Source organism: Lagopus leucura, unplaced genomic scaffold, assembly GCF_019238085.1.
Source record: "Lagopus leucura isolate 7727_CA_CO unplaced genomic scaffold, USGS_WTPT01 Super-Scaffold_73, whole genome shotgun sequence".
NCBI lineage: Eukaryota > Metazoa > Chordata > Aves > Galliformes > Phasianidae > Lagopus > Lagopus leucura.
In genome coordinates this window covers 52286606-52303490 of record NW_024962252.1, presented here as the reverse complement: position 1 = coordinate 52303490, position 16885 = coordinate 52286606, and the positions used below count along the sequence as shown (strand labels likewise).

General features: G+C 37.4%; 1 protein-coding gene across 7 annotated transcripts in view; it reads left to right on the top strand.

Moving 5' to 3' along the window:
• The window catches only part of ZDHHC14 (zinc finger DHHC-type palmitoyltransferase 14), a 108395-nt gene that overhangs the window by 67805 nt on the left and 23705 nt on the right, over nucleotides 1-16885 (top strand). For all 7 annotated transcript variants that reach the window (XM_042878481.1, XM_042878506.1, XM_042878489.1 and 4 more), the window contains one exon: nucleotides 2378-2536. In XM_042878481.1, the coding sequence (XP_042734415.1) occupies nucleotides 2378-2536 (159 nt within the window). The remainder of the gene's footprint in view (nucleotides 1-2377; nucleotides 2537-16885) is intronic.

Below are 16885 nucleotides of genomic sequence, written 5' to 3'. Positions count from 1 at the left end.
AGAATTGTATGAAACTCTTTCCTGTTTGGATCTAGGAATTGGCCGTAACTCTGTTAAGTGTTGAACAGCATAAGCACAGTTGTGCTCCGCCCTCAGAAAAGCGTATTTTCAGCTTACTTCTGAAAAAGAAAGCACATAAGAATAGGTTCTCTGTATAACCTGGAGAAATTAAGTCATTCTTTTTGACCTCGTCAATTTTCATACCTGCTAGAATGCTTCAAAATCCATCGTTTAAGTAGTTAAGTTTCTTTTAACCACTATAAACATAAAAATGAATAAATATGAAACTTAAGATAGTGTCTCTATCACATCTTCAGCAACTTTTATTGTGTAGTCACGCTTCAGCATGTAAATAAATACAGTAGTAACTTATGTGCAGCACTTGTTTAGTCATAAATATGATGGTAAGTACTACTGGCCTTGAAGTCAAAATCAGTATTATTGATTGGTATGAGAGCCACACAGTAACCTCTGCTTCCATGGACATAGGACTTGGCTGAGCATTCCAGGAACAGTGCAGGGTCTGGTTGCAATTCAATACAACCAAACATCTGACAGGGTCTAACAAGCTGCTTCTGAGCAACTGTTTCTTTAGTACTCACCACTTCTTTCCCGTATGGGATGCTTAGGAGCCTCATGTTTTGATTCTCTCATTTGCATCTATTGCACCTTCTTCCACTTCCTTTCCCAGGAGATTCAGAGGCCAACTTGTTTCACTCCTCAAGTTTGCAGTGGTGTTCCATAGATACTTCTACTGATGCATGCTTCTGGAGTGAGTGAGGAGGTTGCACATGAGAACTTCCTAAACTGGATTTGCTAATTCTGTTACTGCACCTTTACTATCAGGTCTACAATTACACTAATTTGAATGCCTTTCTAAGTAGGAGGCATTCTGGTTCCCACCTCCCCCAGACTGACAATGTGTAGATTGTAGGCTGTGCAGATATCCCTGCAGACTTCACAAAAATGGCACCTGGAGTGATATTTGTAATAATTTGACCTCAAACACCAGTCATGGATCTTGGAGTCATCCGGCCGTGCTTGCCCAGCATTAAAGTGATAGAGATAACTTAAACATAGTTGTGAAGGTGACCCTGACTTCAAAATGCAGTTGCATTCATGTATGGGGGAAAAAAAATTGGTTTCATTTCCCTATTGATTTTCCTGTTCTGTGTATCTGAAAGTAATAAAAAATATATATTTTTTGTCACTTCTGTGGCCTGATTTGATTGTGATTTCAGAAGAGCAGATAAACTGACAAAGAGGTACTGCTTGTATATGTTCACCTTTTAGAGTATAGCTCAGTTTGGGAGAATTTGAGGGATGAAATTGAACTTCAGTGATGTAATCTTATCAGTCCTTTAGCAACTGATGGTTGCTGATGTCCATAGATCAAACAAACAAGAAGCCCAAACCCCACCACTTTTTCCAAATGCAATTGTTGGAAATGATTTTTATGCAAAAAAACAAACTTCAAGATTTGTAAAAGTAACAGTGACTGTTAGATTTAAAATTTCTAAAAAGCAAAATCTGTGAATGTACTCCATTATATCACAGCCTTTAAGAGGTCTTAGAACAACTGATTTTACTTGTACTATATGCCAAGCTCTAATGATAGTGCTGCTGAAGTAAACATGTAGGTTTTATACTAGATTGAGCCTACACCCTCTGTTATTTCTGCTTTCAAGACTAAAATGTTAGCTTCTTTTATTTTAAGTGATTTCCTGTTTAAAAGGTAGCTTTTCTTAGTTTCTCTTGACAAGTGCTGTAGAAGTTCTACAAACTTCTTGTTATTACAGAGTTTTAAAAAAAGAAAAAAAAAATAAGGAATTTCCTAAGATGACTTGTCCAGATGGAGGCTTTTGAAATAGTCATCTGAAATGTTTTCCCTTTTTAAATGAGCTGATGATCAGTCTGCTTTCATGTTCAGAGATGAACATCTTCCTTAGATCAAACTTGTATTTCAAGGTTGAACTGAATAAACTCTGTTGAAAACATTTGTTTATGTTTTCACCATACTGTGCTACTGGCTGTCATTGTTTGTAATGTATTCTCAACAAACTGCTCAGGGATATGAGATTGTAAGATTTTGGGGCTCAAGGTAGCTGTCAGCATCTGAAACTTTATTTTGGGCATTGCTTTGTCATGTTTTTTTTTTTTAAATTCAGATTAGTTGGTTGTGGATGCTATTTGTAATTATGTTTCTTCATATCTTTAAGAGCACTTATTCTAGGAGAATGAGAAGGGTAGAAGCCAGTTCAAGTATATGAATATGAAGTCGATACAAACTTGTAACTGTAGGTCGCCGCCAAGAATGGTTGAGTGCGTGCAGCATGGCTCATGTGCAGAGCCTAATGTATTGTGTTTCCCTGTTTAGATATTGCAAATGGCTCCAGTTCAGGAGGATACCGCCCCCCTCCCAGAACAAAAGAAGTGATCATCAATGGACAGACAGTGAAACTAAAATACTGTTTTACTTGCAAGATTTTCCGCCCACCTCGTGCCTCACATTGCAGCCTTTGCGATAACTGCGTAGGTGAGTAAAAAAATATATATATGGCATATGTTTAGCTTGGTAACGCTATGTATGTATGTATGTTATGAATGCTTCAGAAATCAGAGGGAAAAGAAACGATCAGAGTTAATGGCAGGGTTACTCATGAAAACACTTGCTGTGTTCATCCTTTTTCCTACAAACTCTGTTAAACATTAAGAATTTTAGAAGGCAGAATATGAGTAGATTTGACCTAATGCATAAGTTGTGTCTAAGACAGAAAAGAGAAACCTCTCCTATGCATGTGCCTTTCCTATCCTGCTCTGCTAAACAAAGAAGCACCCATACCAAGTGAGACCATGTGGTATCTGAGATGAAATCTCTATTGCAGAGGGACCAGTCTTTAAAGGAGTCTCAGCATTGTTTCCTTTCCCAAACTAAATTGCAGCCAAGGAGCTGCTTCTCTTGTTAATTTTGGACCAGCTTTGAAAGGCATACTTCTAACAGCTAGAGTTACACAGGGGAATGCACACTGTAGGTAACTCCTGCCTTTGAACAGTTTTAAGGCTAGAAACTTCTGAAGTCAGAATCAGTAAGAAATTACTGAGAAATATTATTTGGAAAGGAAGTAGATGATGTCAGGGCCTATGGTTATTTTGTGATTATAGGGTTGGTTTTTTTCCCTCTGAGCATCTTGTCTTTTTTGTGATTGTTTTGTTTGGAGGGCAGGCAAGGTGATTAAGATGCGCTTGGATTTTAAAACAAACTAAAAAGCTCACCAATCAAATCCGAGTAGTTTTATAGTTAATTAAATCCCATTTAGAGTTCAGTGCAGCTGATTAGCACACTGTTGAGCCTGGATCTTATGCATTCAAGAAAATAATGTAGCAAGATGTCTCCAGCTGAGAAATGTAATTGCAGCATTCAGTACTGATATTTTTAGATATAAAGCAGTCACTGGAAGTATCATAATTTCATATGTAGATGATACTCGTATAATGAGCACGCTTACATGACAGTGAGAAGTGTAGCCTTTTGGCCCCGTGCCATTAGTTGGTAGCTGTACATGGTTCCCTGGGTAAATAAACATTCCTGACGTATTAGGGTTGCGTAAATCTTGTTAAAGCTGTTGAATATGGCAAGGATGTTACAGTTGATTCATCTTCACGAAAGTATCTTATCAAATTTATAACTTGGATGTTACAGTGTGATGCTATTGTCACAAATCCGACAGCTTGAAAATGCAGTTGTTGACCAGTACATAAAAAAAGTAAATATTGAAAAGGTAAATAAAACATGGGGGTTGTTATCCTCATCAAGAGAGTGCATAAATGAGAGCAACCCTTACAGATACATCTTGAAATCTATTTAAAAATACTGTTTTGGCTTTTTAAAGTAAACTGCAATGAGGAATTTATTTACAGTTTGTATGTACGCTGATTGTGTCCTTTTAACACTAAATTTGTGAAGCCTACAGTGAGAAGAATTAGTGATGGGAGAGGGAACTTAAAAACAATCTCTGTCTTCTGATTATGTCTGTATTGAAGCAACAGTTGTTAATTTGTCTGAATATATACATATATATATTAGAAAAGGGACAGAGTGAGTGTTTTGTACAAGCAGTAATTGTTTCCTATTTTTTTTAGGTGAGATGATTGTGATTTGTTATTACACAGTTGTGATTTAAAGTTACTTGTTTTCAAATAATTCATTTGTTGGAATGAATTTGCTGCCGTTTTCCCCATCAGCCTTTGTAATGGGAATTGTAATGGCTGCTCCAAAAGTAATGCTTCCTAGTTATTCTGTTGGCCCATGATGTCAGGAGCAGATGTTGGTGCTATGGCAGTAGAAGTTGAACCTGCACACCAATATTCCACTACGTTTTGTTGCTGTGAGACAGGCGGCAGCAGAGGGGCAGTCTGACAGAATGGTGTTTGACATGGAAGTGTGTATGAAGCAAAGGTGTTGAACTGAATTTATCCATGCGGGAAAAAATGGTGCCCACTGATGTTCATTAATGCTTGCTGGAAGCTGATGGAGACCAAGCAGTGGATGTGAGCAGAGTGAGGCAGTGGGTGGTGCATTTCATCGGTGGCAACAGTGATGTAAAAGACAAGCCAAATTCTGGACAGCCATGCTGCTGTCATATCACAAAATAAAGAGCATCTCAGTCAGTTTATCCATATGAATTGGCAGATTATGACCAGGGAACTGTGTCAGATTCAGTGCATTGAGAACAGTAGAGGTAACACTGGAATATCACCGAGTTAGTCCTGGGTCTCACACAGTCCCAGGTGCTCACACAGGAATCAGAAGATGCTATATGGAAGTTTGTCGGGACCTATTGAACCAATATGAGGCTGAAGATGACAGTTTTCTGGGTCACGTTATTACCAGTGATGAGATGTGGGGTCATCAGTACGAGGCAGAGTCAAAACAATAATTCATGGAGTGGCAATGTGTGAACTTCCCATTGAAGGAAAAGTTCAAAACTCAGCCCTCGGTGGGTAAAGTGATGTCTTTGGGGATGGAAAGGGGTGATCCTTCTGAATTTCCAGGAACCTGGGCAAACCATTAACTCTGACTGTTACATCGTGAGTAAACTAACTGAGCTTGAAGGCTCAAACTTCCAGAGTCATGCCAGAGTAGAAGACAGCCGTTCTTTTGCAACATGGTAACACCAGGACCTGTACCAGTTTGAAGACTGTGGAGCGTATTGCCAGTGGTGGCTGTACTGTTCTACCACACTTGCCGAGTAGCCTAGATTAGCGCCTTCTAACTTCGTCTGTTCAGGACAGTGTTGAGGACTGCATGGGCGACATTTTCCTAGCAACAGTGCTGTCATAGTGGCTGTGAAACAGTGGATCACCTCCACTGGTGCATATTTTTACAAGCGTAGCATGCAGGCTTTCGTTCATCACTGGTGAAAATGCATAGCTAATGATGGTGACTTTATTGAAAAAGTGTTTTGTAGCTAAGAAATAACTCTATCACATAGTGTTACTGTGCTCTGTGCATCTGTTGTTTCTGTGGAAATAAATAGGAGGCATTACTTTTGGAGTGACCTATGTACAATTAACTATGACTTTTCAGAGTACATTACTTTTGTTTTTAATTAAAGCGTTTTCATACATGTGTTCGTGTGCATTTATTTCAATAAGGGAAAACCTGTAAGTATCTGTAACTAATTTTCTGCGCAGACTGTCAGACTGTCAGGAGAGTTGGATTGCTAATATACTCTGAAAAACTAATGATGCAAGAGTGTACAGTTAATCAGAATGTTATGAACTTAACTCCTACAAGTTAGTGTTGTCTATATGATGATGCTTTTGGTTAGTGAATAAATCGTACGATAGCTTTGAATGTTCTTGTGTCACTATTTTGCGGTTCCTTACTATAACTAAAGCAATGCAAAAATACTCATGTTTCACACACATCTGGATGTTTAAATAACTCATGATTGTGACCTACTTACCAATAAGGTTAATGCATTGTTTTTTACCTTGTGCATTTCCTGCATACCTATAAGCTAAGTACAGAGACTGTGGGATAAAAGAATGGAGTTTTTCTTCAAGTCAGCACTCACTATACAGAAGAAACCACTCAGTAATTTTGCCTAAAGGTGTTATGATACTGGGCCAGTGAATGCAGTGTGATAGAGAAGCTCTTTCATTTGGTATTTTCTGTTGGTTCTTTTCATCTTGTAAGGAATCTTCAGTGGTATTGTTAATATTTGAGTACTTCTAAAACTTATTCCCATTTTCCCATTACATTTAGTTAATACTAAGCATATATGTTAATTTTTGATCTTGTTTCTGATTTTCATTTCATGGCTTTTCCATAGATAGCTGTGTAGCTTTCTTAAACAAAAGCATGAATTTCCAAAGCTACCTAATTACTGTTCTATATATAGTATCAATTTCAAACTGCTTTAGCTCTACAATGTTTTCATAATAGTATCCAGAAGAATCTGGATTTTCATATAAATGCAGTTTGTTGCATCTTTGTGGAATGCTTTCGGAAATTCTGTGAAATGTTTTCCCACAGATAAACATATTGAATGTATTTCTTTCTTGCTTTCTTTAACTGTCTTTGTGAATGGCAACTAGAAGTTAGCCCCTCAAGGGCTTTCTGTGTACCATATGTTGCTTTAAAATGTAAACAAATTTAAACTAATGTACCTATAAACACAATAGCTAAAGATAGGAATTACCACAGGATTCTCAGCTTGGGCTAGTTATTGTTGAGTTTTGTGAACAGGTTTTTAATGCATTATGTGGTGCTATACTACTGATGTTATGAAGCCAGTAGTCAGATTTGATTCTGAATTGACTTTTAAAATATATATTTAGTCATTTGAACACTAAATCTCTACTTTCTTGATGAATAATTAGAAATTTCTATAATAAAAGATGAATAAGAGGCAATTCACTATTTCCAAACAATTTCCCTAATTATTGTATAGAATGGCTAAGAGAAAACAGTGAATAATGATTAGCAAGCAGTATATCAACTTAGTCCAGTGAATTAAATGTCTAAAGTCTTCCTTGTATTCACATGTCACAGTTCTGCCTATCAACTAAAGTAACTTGCTTAGACCAAGACAAAAAAGCAGCATGGGTGGAAAAGGACGGCCACTGTTTTTATTCCTCAAAGAGAATTTGGCCATTTTTATTTTTTTTAAATATATTAAAAGTTCTTATGTGATTCTTATGTGATTGACTGATGGATAAAGATAACTTTTCTTGTCAGATTCTTTGAACTCAAAGGATTGAAAGCTCAAATTTTTGAATATGCTTTGATTTTGAAATGTTTTCATTAGGATTACTAGGAAAGCAGCTTGTTGGGTCTTTTTGTTTGTTGGGTTGTTTTTTGTTGTTGTTTGTTTTTGTGTTCTGTTGCGTGTTTTGTTGTGTTTTTTTTTTTTTTTAAATGATGAGCATGAGAATGGCATGCTAAGCTGTATAGACCTTTCAGTTGGTGCAGCAGCCTGTTTCCTGCCATGGCCAGAGTGGATCCCCTGGGAAGAAGGGAAGAAGAGGGCAAGCATGCAGATACTTCCTGCAGAATGTTCTCACGCTCTCAGAAATTTTCAGTGTAGTTCTTCCTGAACCCTGGAGGGTTAACACTTTGTTTTCCATAACTCTTGATGGATCCTAGGCAGCCATGTTCATCAATCCTATAGGTGCTTTTCTGTAGATCCTAAATATGAGGCCAAGTGTCAAGATTTTATTAGGTTGGCAGGGGTTTGTTTTTCCAGTTCTTGTTCTTGTGAACAGGTTGCGTGTTACATAAAGATACAGATCTAGAAAATTGAAAGATTGTGTTTTAGTTTTTGAGCTTAGTTTATTTTCTTATGACTTTTTAAACTATATATTACACCGTTAGCACAGAGTATTAATTCTTTTATATCCAACTGTAAAATGATGTTGCTTTTTGAGAGTGTTGATGAAAGGGCATTCTGATTTTAGATCTTCATTAGCTTGTGTTTCTTTTAGTGACTAGCCATTGCAGTGGGAGCGTCTTCGGGGGGAAGAGGGAAAAGAGAAAGATCCTTGGGAGCACAGAGAAACAAAAGCAAGCTTTTTTACTTGACATCAAAACATAATAAAAACTACTAGTCCTTCAGTAATCAAAACCACATTTGAATATGTTACACCAATGCTAATTAAATTATCAATAAATTATCAATACAAGGACCACATAGATGGTGAAGGGCCTGGAGCATCTCTCCTATGAAGAAAGGCTAAGTGAACTGGGTCTGTTTAGCCTTGAGAAAAGAAGACAGAGAGGGGACCTGATCCAAGTCTATAAATATCTAAGGTGTAGGGGGCAGAGTGGCAAGGCCAGACTGTTTTCAGCAGTGTGTGGAGACAGGACAAGGGGAAACGGCTGGAAACTGCAGCATAGGAAGTTCCGCACAAATGTGCGCAAGAACTTCTTTACAGTGAGGTGACGGAGCACTGGAACAGGCTGCCCAGGGAGGTGGTGGAGTCTCCTTCTCTGGAGATGTTCAAGACCTGCCTGGATGCCTACCTGTGCGACCTGCTGTAGGGAACCTGCTTTGGCAGGGGGGTTGGACTCGATGATCTCTGGAGGTCCCTTCCAACCCCTACAATTCTGTGATTCTGTGAAAATGTGAATAGTTATCATTTTTTAATCTAATATTGGAAAGCTAAGAGTGCATTTTATAGACTCCTTGAACACATATGAAGAAGTCTTTGATAAAAATTAGTCAAATATAATACAGGTTGGCCTAAGACATCGAGGGTATTTCAGTGGTTTTGATGGTTAGGATCAATGAGCATCTAAGGAAGACAAAGCAGTGCATTTGGGATAAGCAAGAAAAGTGGGTCCTGTTTAAAACCAACCCAGAAAATATGCTATATTAGAAGTGAATAGACACTACTGTTCCGGTTAAATGATTGCTTCTTTTAAGCATTCTACCTGGGCAATAGATATAGTCTTGTGTCTAATCCTGACCGCATTACATTGATGTATTGTTTTGAAAATACACTGTGTCATGTACCCAGCAGTATTCCAAACAGCAGATTTTTGATAAAAATCACTGTTACAAAAAGCAGTTTCCTTTATTAAGCACCAGTGTTGTAAATCTGTTTTCTTCCAATGGGGAATTATTGATTGAAACGCATATGAAATCTAACACACATAAAACAAGACAAAAAGAGCATTACCAGTGAGGTGTGGGAGCACCTCTTCCCTGTACTCATTCCAGACCTCACCATCTTCCACCCTGGAAAACACTAGCTTTTTCAGAAACAGAGTGGGAACTTGCATTGTCTGTTTGGTTTTAGCAACACTCATGCTGTGTCAGAGTCATTTGCCCATGACTTCCAGGTTCTTTCTAACCAGTGTGCATTTATGTGATGTCAGGACTTCAGGACTTCATTTTGCTTGTGTTCTGTACCAATCTTCCTTTGTTACCTCACTATCTCCCCTTTTGCCTTTACATCCTTTCTTCATCTTTACCTATTTCTTATGCTTTCTGGGTTTAGAAAAGCTATGAGATGCTACTCATAGCAGTAAATTATAGAGCAATAAAAGAGTAAATTTTCACTTTATCTGGGTGATTGAACTAGTAAAACCCTAGCTGTAGATCTCTTGGAAAGTGACTCTTCTTAACTTCTAACAGTTGAAACTACAAGGCTAGCTGCTTTTTTTCCTTTTCCTTTTCTTTTTCCTTTTTTCCTTTTCCTTTTCCTTCTTTTCCTTTTCCTTCTTTTCCTTTTCCTTTTCTCTCTAGTTTTCATATGTGAGTCACCATCCCTGGAAGTATTCATGAAACATTTAGATTTGATACCAGGGGACATGGTTTGGTGGTGAAATATGACTAAATGATCTTGAAGGTCTTTTTCAATCTTGATGATTCTATGTGAGAATTGGCTTTGGCTTTTTTTGTAGAAGGTGTGCTACTTTCTCAGAGTACCTGAGAGGAGACAGATGGAGCATACTTCCAAATATTATTTGTTTATTGATTGTTCCATCTGTATACCAGATGTACTTTAGAAGATCAGGGAGCATGGTATATATGCCGGAGGTGGATGGATTTTGGTTTTTGTGATTTCTTCTTTTTTTTCCCCTTTCATGCTTAGGCCAAAGCACTGGGAAATAAGGCAAGTCTTTTAAAAAGAGGCAATTATATTATAGGTTACTTCAGAGAAAAGTTGTAGTTTGTGTTTATCCGCATATGGTTGAAAGAGCAGAGGTGATCAAAATACCAAATCTACAAATGATGTAAGTCTCAGAAGACAGAATAAAATTAAAGAGAGAAATTACTAGGAGAAAATACAAAGGACTATCATTAGAAACCTAAATAAATGACCAAATATTTACACTTGGCATGATAACATTTCAAAAGGTAATGAAGAATGGTGGGTGATTTGAGCTTTCCTCCTTTATGATTGAGTGTGTCTGGCAGTTGTGTGGTTCCTAATATTTTTATATATGTATTTATAAATATATATATACACATACACATGCATAGTATGCATAATATACTTTTTCTTGTATGCTCCTACTGCCTACCAGAGAACAGCCATTCTGAACAGCTGCTGCAGCCTTTGAAAATGTCGCTATTATCGTGCATGTTGTCGATGGGATTTATTGTTCATTAGTCAACATTGATTACTGGAGGAAGCAGTGAAGTGAGCTATGTAACAATAGTTTAATTACTGTGAGCTATCTTAGGGCAATGATTGGATGTTTTCCTAATAAATCTTTTATTAACAAAATTAAGTATGTTCATTTTCTTTTTGAGAACAACATTAGTCTGTCACTACCTAAGTTGACTGACATGGAAGAAGTTGACATTACAACTGATTTTCTTAAAAATGCAGCCAAACAGCAAAACTTGATAGGATAGTACTTACATGATTGTGAGAATAAAATGTCAAGTATGCCTTGCATTTGCATGTCTGAACATTTGGTATAGATGTGCATGCGCATTATTATTTTGTTAATGGAGGCTGTTATTTCACAGCATTATATTGCTGCTTCGCTTTGTGTCGTCTTGTAAAGATTAGCTCAATATCTAGAGTGCAATCTGGTATAAATCATTGGTAGGTGTTTCCTGAATGTAAACTTAAGGCTAGAAGGCTCGTTCTGGATTTCATGGGGGGGGAGGTTGGGGGGTTGAAGGCATTTTATTTTGGGTTTAAAGTATAAAAGTACTAGAGCTTGATAGTTTAAGGAATCCATTGTGTATTGTCCCTAGCAGATGTTCTTAAATAACATCAGCATGCATATAAATGTAAATTGCAATAAGCCCTTTGTTATTCACCCTTTTTGTTTTTTTTAAATCATAAATGTATCTTCTGATTCCAAATTAATTGTAAAGACATTGTACAGGGAATTACTGTCTCACAGGTAAATGTTATGTACATTAAGTGATGCAAATAGATCCATGTTCGTGATTGCTATTACCAGTTGATGGCAAGTCTCATCAGTTTTTTTTTTTAGTACTAATGATTTTCTTAGGAATGATAACATCTAAGTTAGTGGAACCAAACATCTGAGCTAAGGATAAATTTTTAAGAATAAGCTATGAAGGACAAACACAAGATTTTTTTTATTAGTTACATTAAATTGTGAGGAATTCTGAACTGACTGTAAAGGATTTAATGCTGTGGTGATATTTGCTTTTTCCATGCATACATGGTTCAGGCTGTGGGACTGAGCCGTTGTCTTAGAAAAAAGATACTTTTTGTAATTAAAAAAAAAAAATCCTTATAGGAATTTTTAAAAACTAACTTTGTTTTCCTTAGCATTTCAAGGGAAAACAAATTCTGAAAATACTCTTTTGTCTTACAAAATGCCAAGTCGAGAAGCCTGAATAGATGTGGTCATATCATGGCATCATAGTCCTACAAAGAGCTTTAATTGTTATTATGGCAAATATATGCTGCAGATGTGTTAGTATCTCCACATAATTGCTCAGTGTGCATCCAGAACAATGGACCAGTGGTCCAATCTTGTCCCTCTACTATAAAAAAGAATTTCAATTAATGCTGGCCCAGTTACTTGTGATGGAATATGTGTATGATTGAACAGTGGGCTGATGGGTATTTGCCATCTTGGTCTCTGTGTTTTTAAGTGTTAAATATTTAGAAGCACAGTAAGCATTCTGTGAATGCCCTAGATTTGTGCATTTTCCATGTAGTGCTTTTAGTTGAATGAGTTGAGGGAATTAGAAAGTGAATTCTGACTTGAGCTCTGACTGACTGAAATACGCAATTAATGTGACCTAGATGATTTCGTACCTGTAGATCTGCTGTCATGTTAAGCTTTAGAAAATATGTTGGTATGCAGTGATTCAATTGAGCAAATGCAAAAGGAAGCAGCTCATAAATGTGAGGGCTGTTCCAGAAGTAATGTTTCCTATTTTATTCTGTTGGCCCATGATATCAAGGCAGATGGAGGTGGTACAGCAGTAGATGTTGAACCTTCCTTCAGTACCCTATTATATATTGTTCCCATGCAACAGGTGGCAGTAGAGGGGCAGTCTGACAAATGGTGTCCAGTGTAGAAGTGCTCGAGAAGCAAAGGTGCTGAACTGAATTCCTCCATGCAGAAAAAATGGCACCCACTGAGTGCCATTCACCTGACATTCATCAGCACTTGCTAGATGTTGGTGGAGACCAAGCAGTGGATGTGAGCATAGTGAGACAATGGGTGTGCATTTCAGCAGTGGCAACCATGACATAAAAGACAAATCATATTCTGAATGGCCATGCAGGTAGTGCAGCACACAAGCTGTTGTTCATACTGACAGAAATGCATAGTTAATAGTAGTGACTGCTGAAGAATAGCTGAGAAGTTGCTTTATCAGTTAGTGTTATTATCCTCGTTGTATCTGCAGTAGTTTCTATGGAAATAAAAAGGAGGCAGTGCTTTTGGAGTGACTTACTTAATATGTATTTCTGAAATCACTGTGCATACACAAAATGTAAGCTGCAAGCTGAAGGACCAGGCTGGCCTATAAATATTTTTTAATGCTTTTTGTTGTTGTTATTGTTCTTGTTAAGCTAGAAAGCTTTTACTGAGTGTTTTGAAAGAGAAACTTTCAAAGAGAAAGCTTTAGGTCAATTTGTATGTGTTTTCCTGGAGTACAGCGATTGAAAGATAGAAGCTAAACATTTAAGGAGACCACGTGCTGTGCTGCAGTAAAGTAAAGGTTTGGCTCTTTGAGCAGCAAGTAACGTGCTTCCAGGTGGCTTTTAAAGCAAACACTCTGCATCTGTACAGCCCCAACAGACAACTGATTTTTAAATCGGAAATGTTGTCATTTGTGTTTTTGTCTGTGATATCCAGCAGTTACTGCTTCTTAAGCAAGTTATGAGATCTAAATGTTCTAGAGAAAGGAACTGAGAGATGTGTCTGACGTAGGATGTAATTTGCGTGTTCTATGACACCCATGTCGCATATATTACTGGGTGAGTTTTAATGAGACAGCTGGGTTGTGCCAACAGCTCCCTGCTTCTAAAGTGTCTGAGCTTCCTCTGTTTTTTTTCCCCTACTTGTGTGGTTCTTTCCTTTGTGCTCATTCACACATACCTTACCTGCTGGAAAGCCATTTTTACTCACTGAGCAGCCAGTAAAGTAACTCCTTTTTGCCTTTTCTGCCAGTTCAGTCAGCTGACCTGGTTCAGCAACAGTTCGACACGGAAAGAAGGATGCAGGATGAGATGGGTGGAAGGGCTGCATCTGCCCACCTCTTCCATTATGGCTAAGCTGTAAGTTGGCTCAGGATTTCGTTATGGAAGTACTGGTCAACCTCAGCAATTACTACCCGAATTTCAAGTTACAGATCACTTGGGATAAATTGGTAATGTCACTGTTGGAGGTTTGCTGACATCTCTTGAGGTTTGTTACATCTTTGATTTTTTTAATTTTCTTTGCAGCAGCACTTTTAGTCTTCATTTACTTGTCTCCTTTCTTCATTGATACATCACTTTATAAATTTCATGTGGTTTTTTGAGTCCTTTTTGTTTGTATCAGCTTTTGTTCTCAGATTCTGAAAAGTATATTGAAACTTTTCTTAAACAGAAAATTATCCTGTTTGAAGTCAGCCTGACTTTATGAACCAGCATTATTTCCCTCTCCCCCCCCACCCCCCCCCGCCCCGGTTTGGCCTACAGTGGTCTGGATCTGTGGAAGGAAAGCCATGAACACACAGGCAAGGGGTTGTTTTTCAGCAGTAGTTCTCTGTTGTAGGCTGTTATGGCAGAGACACCATCTCACATGCTGAAGCAGATAATTGGCTTATTTTGCTTAAAATTGAGTGCAGGAGGATGATCTGTTACCTCATTGTACCTAGGTTACATTCATAGACAAACTCCATAGCTTTTAGCTTCCTCCCTTGTTGACAGTCCTGATATACTTTATATTAACAAGAGTTTGTAGTCACAATATTTTAATTCCTTTCATTTGCTGCAAATGTTTTTATATTAACCTTGGTGTGAGTGTAGGGTAAATATTAGCTGTACATATTAGCTGTCTAGATACCCTGTAAAATCAAACCAAAACCATAGCCATCACCTTCAAACAGTCTGTGATTCTTCTTAACGCTTACTGGTTGCATTTATGTTTGTTCTATATTTCAAGTTCACAAGGGCCAGAATTTTTAGTTTCTCTCAGCATCAGAATTCTTTAATTTCTCAGTGAAGGTGAATATTGATTTTGCTGCCAACATTGCCCAGACCAAGTGAAGACATTGGACAAAGCTTCCTTTTCCAGTTTGTTGATCGTTCAGTTTGCAGGCATCTGGATGAGATCTTTGATATCTTGTTATTTCTTCATTAAAACTTATTCAATTAGGACTTTTTGCAAGGAAGAGGAAACAGCTCTGGTCCGAAGAGAGTTTATACTTCAGTCAACAGCGCTAGGAGTTTCAGCTTAGTATGTGACTGTTTTTGCTGGAACTGACTGTTTTCTAATCCCTTGCTATTTAAGATGCTGCTTTGTGGCATTATAGCATAAATGTCACAACCTCTTATTTTATGACTGTCTGGGAAAAATGAGGCCCAGTTTATTCATAACTCACATAAACCCTCTAAAACTTATCTTGTTGGGTTGGTTTTTTTTTGTTTTGGTTTTTGTTTTTTTTTAGACTAGCTTTAAATTTGACACTGTAGTGGGTTTTTCCAACTAGTCTTTTCAGTCTGTTTTTGCTTTTTAAATGTGCCGGGTAGTTACTTGGCTTCACAATGGTTGGTACAGTATTTCCCGAGAAAGCATATCCTTTCAGCTTACACAGAAATTCTGAAGACAGAAAGGGAGAGGAGGAGCAAGTAACAGGCAGTCTCTATTAGGGAATGGGCTGATGTTTGTATGTATTTGTGCGTGCCTGTAGATAAGCGCGTTTATTTGTATTTGTGCCTGCATTTATCTGAATTTACCAAATATGTGTCTACATTGATCTAAATAGTGTTTTTAAGCTTTGAAAATGAGCTTAATATTGGTAGAATTTGGTTCCTGCTTTGCGAGCATAGAATAGAATGAATGTGTTTGCATGGAATTCACTTTCCAAAGACATGTCATGATTTTACATTTTTTTATTTCTGAAGCACTGGGGTACAAAAGTACCCTAGTTATGCTTTTTAGAAGTCTGTATAACTGTATTATTCTTTGTGGTATTATTTGCTATGTGTTATGTTAGGTACCCATAAAATGATAATAAAATGGTATTTTTCAGACCATAAGGACTCATTCACAAGCACAAATGTGAAAATCAGCATTGTTCAAATGCTGATGCTACTTATTCAGATAAGTAGCTACTTGTTCTGGGAGGTAATATTGCCCACTCTTTTAGATACTGGAAGTATTTCACTCTTGGTATACTTAGTAATCTCTCTAAATCAAAGCGTTCCTGAAATTTTATCATAAGGAATTCAATAACTTCACCTTTAATAGCTCCACTTGAAACAGATTTATGGCAGAAACATGTGGTCCAAACAGCTGTCACGCAAAAGCATTAAAGCAAACAAACAAACAAAAAAACCCTGCAAGTCTGGTGAACTCAGAAATCTGTTTTGCATGATGCTTTGATTATTTTTTTATCTTCCCCTTTAATGGAGATAATTTGAAATACATCCTTGAAGGAAAACCTCTCACGTAGATATTCAACATAAAGACATAGTTAAAATAAACAGGTATGTTTGAACAGATGTGCCTTTTTAACATAGAGCTTAAGGACTTCAAATTTATAGTTTAACTTCCCAGGGCAATTCCAATTAGTTTATCATATGTCAGCAGAGCCACGAAAGTCACAGAGAACAAAACAGGATTTCAATGAAAATTGCAGACCGAGTCAGTCGATGTGAGAGCATCTGCCTTGTGTTATGAGCTTGGATTTTATTAGAAATTGAAAATTCTATCGTTATGTTGGCATAATCTCTCCAGTTCCAAAAGGCCATTTAGTTTTCTGACAGTTGCTCTGTTTCCATTACCCGTGTTTTGGGACAAGGAGGCTCCTTGCTGCGCGGGGCTGCAGAGCTCACTGATTCACTGCCGTTTTCCATCATGGGATTTTTCTTTGGGACTCTGGTTACTGAACTGCTCTGGACTCTTCCTGTCCCATTAATGCTCTAATTTCTCAGGGAAATAAAGGGAGTGAGGTTGGTTTAGTGAAGTATAAGCAAATTTTACAAGGTTGTTTAAATCTTAATGCCTGGAAAATGGTTTGTGTGAATGATTTTACTGTTTTGAGTGGTTTTTCATGGCAGTATTTCCCACAGTTGTAAGTGGGAAAATAAGTGGTCTGGAATGGAAAATACATTGAGTAAAGTGATAAAAGAAAACGAGATTGTGAATATTTCGTTTTGCCTAATGGATGAGATGACACTGGGCATAAAAGTCAGATGTGTGATCACT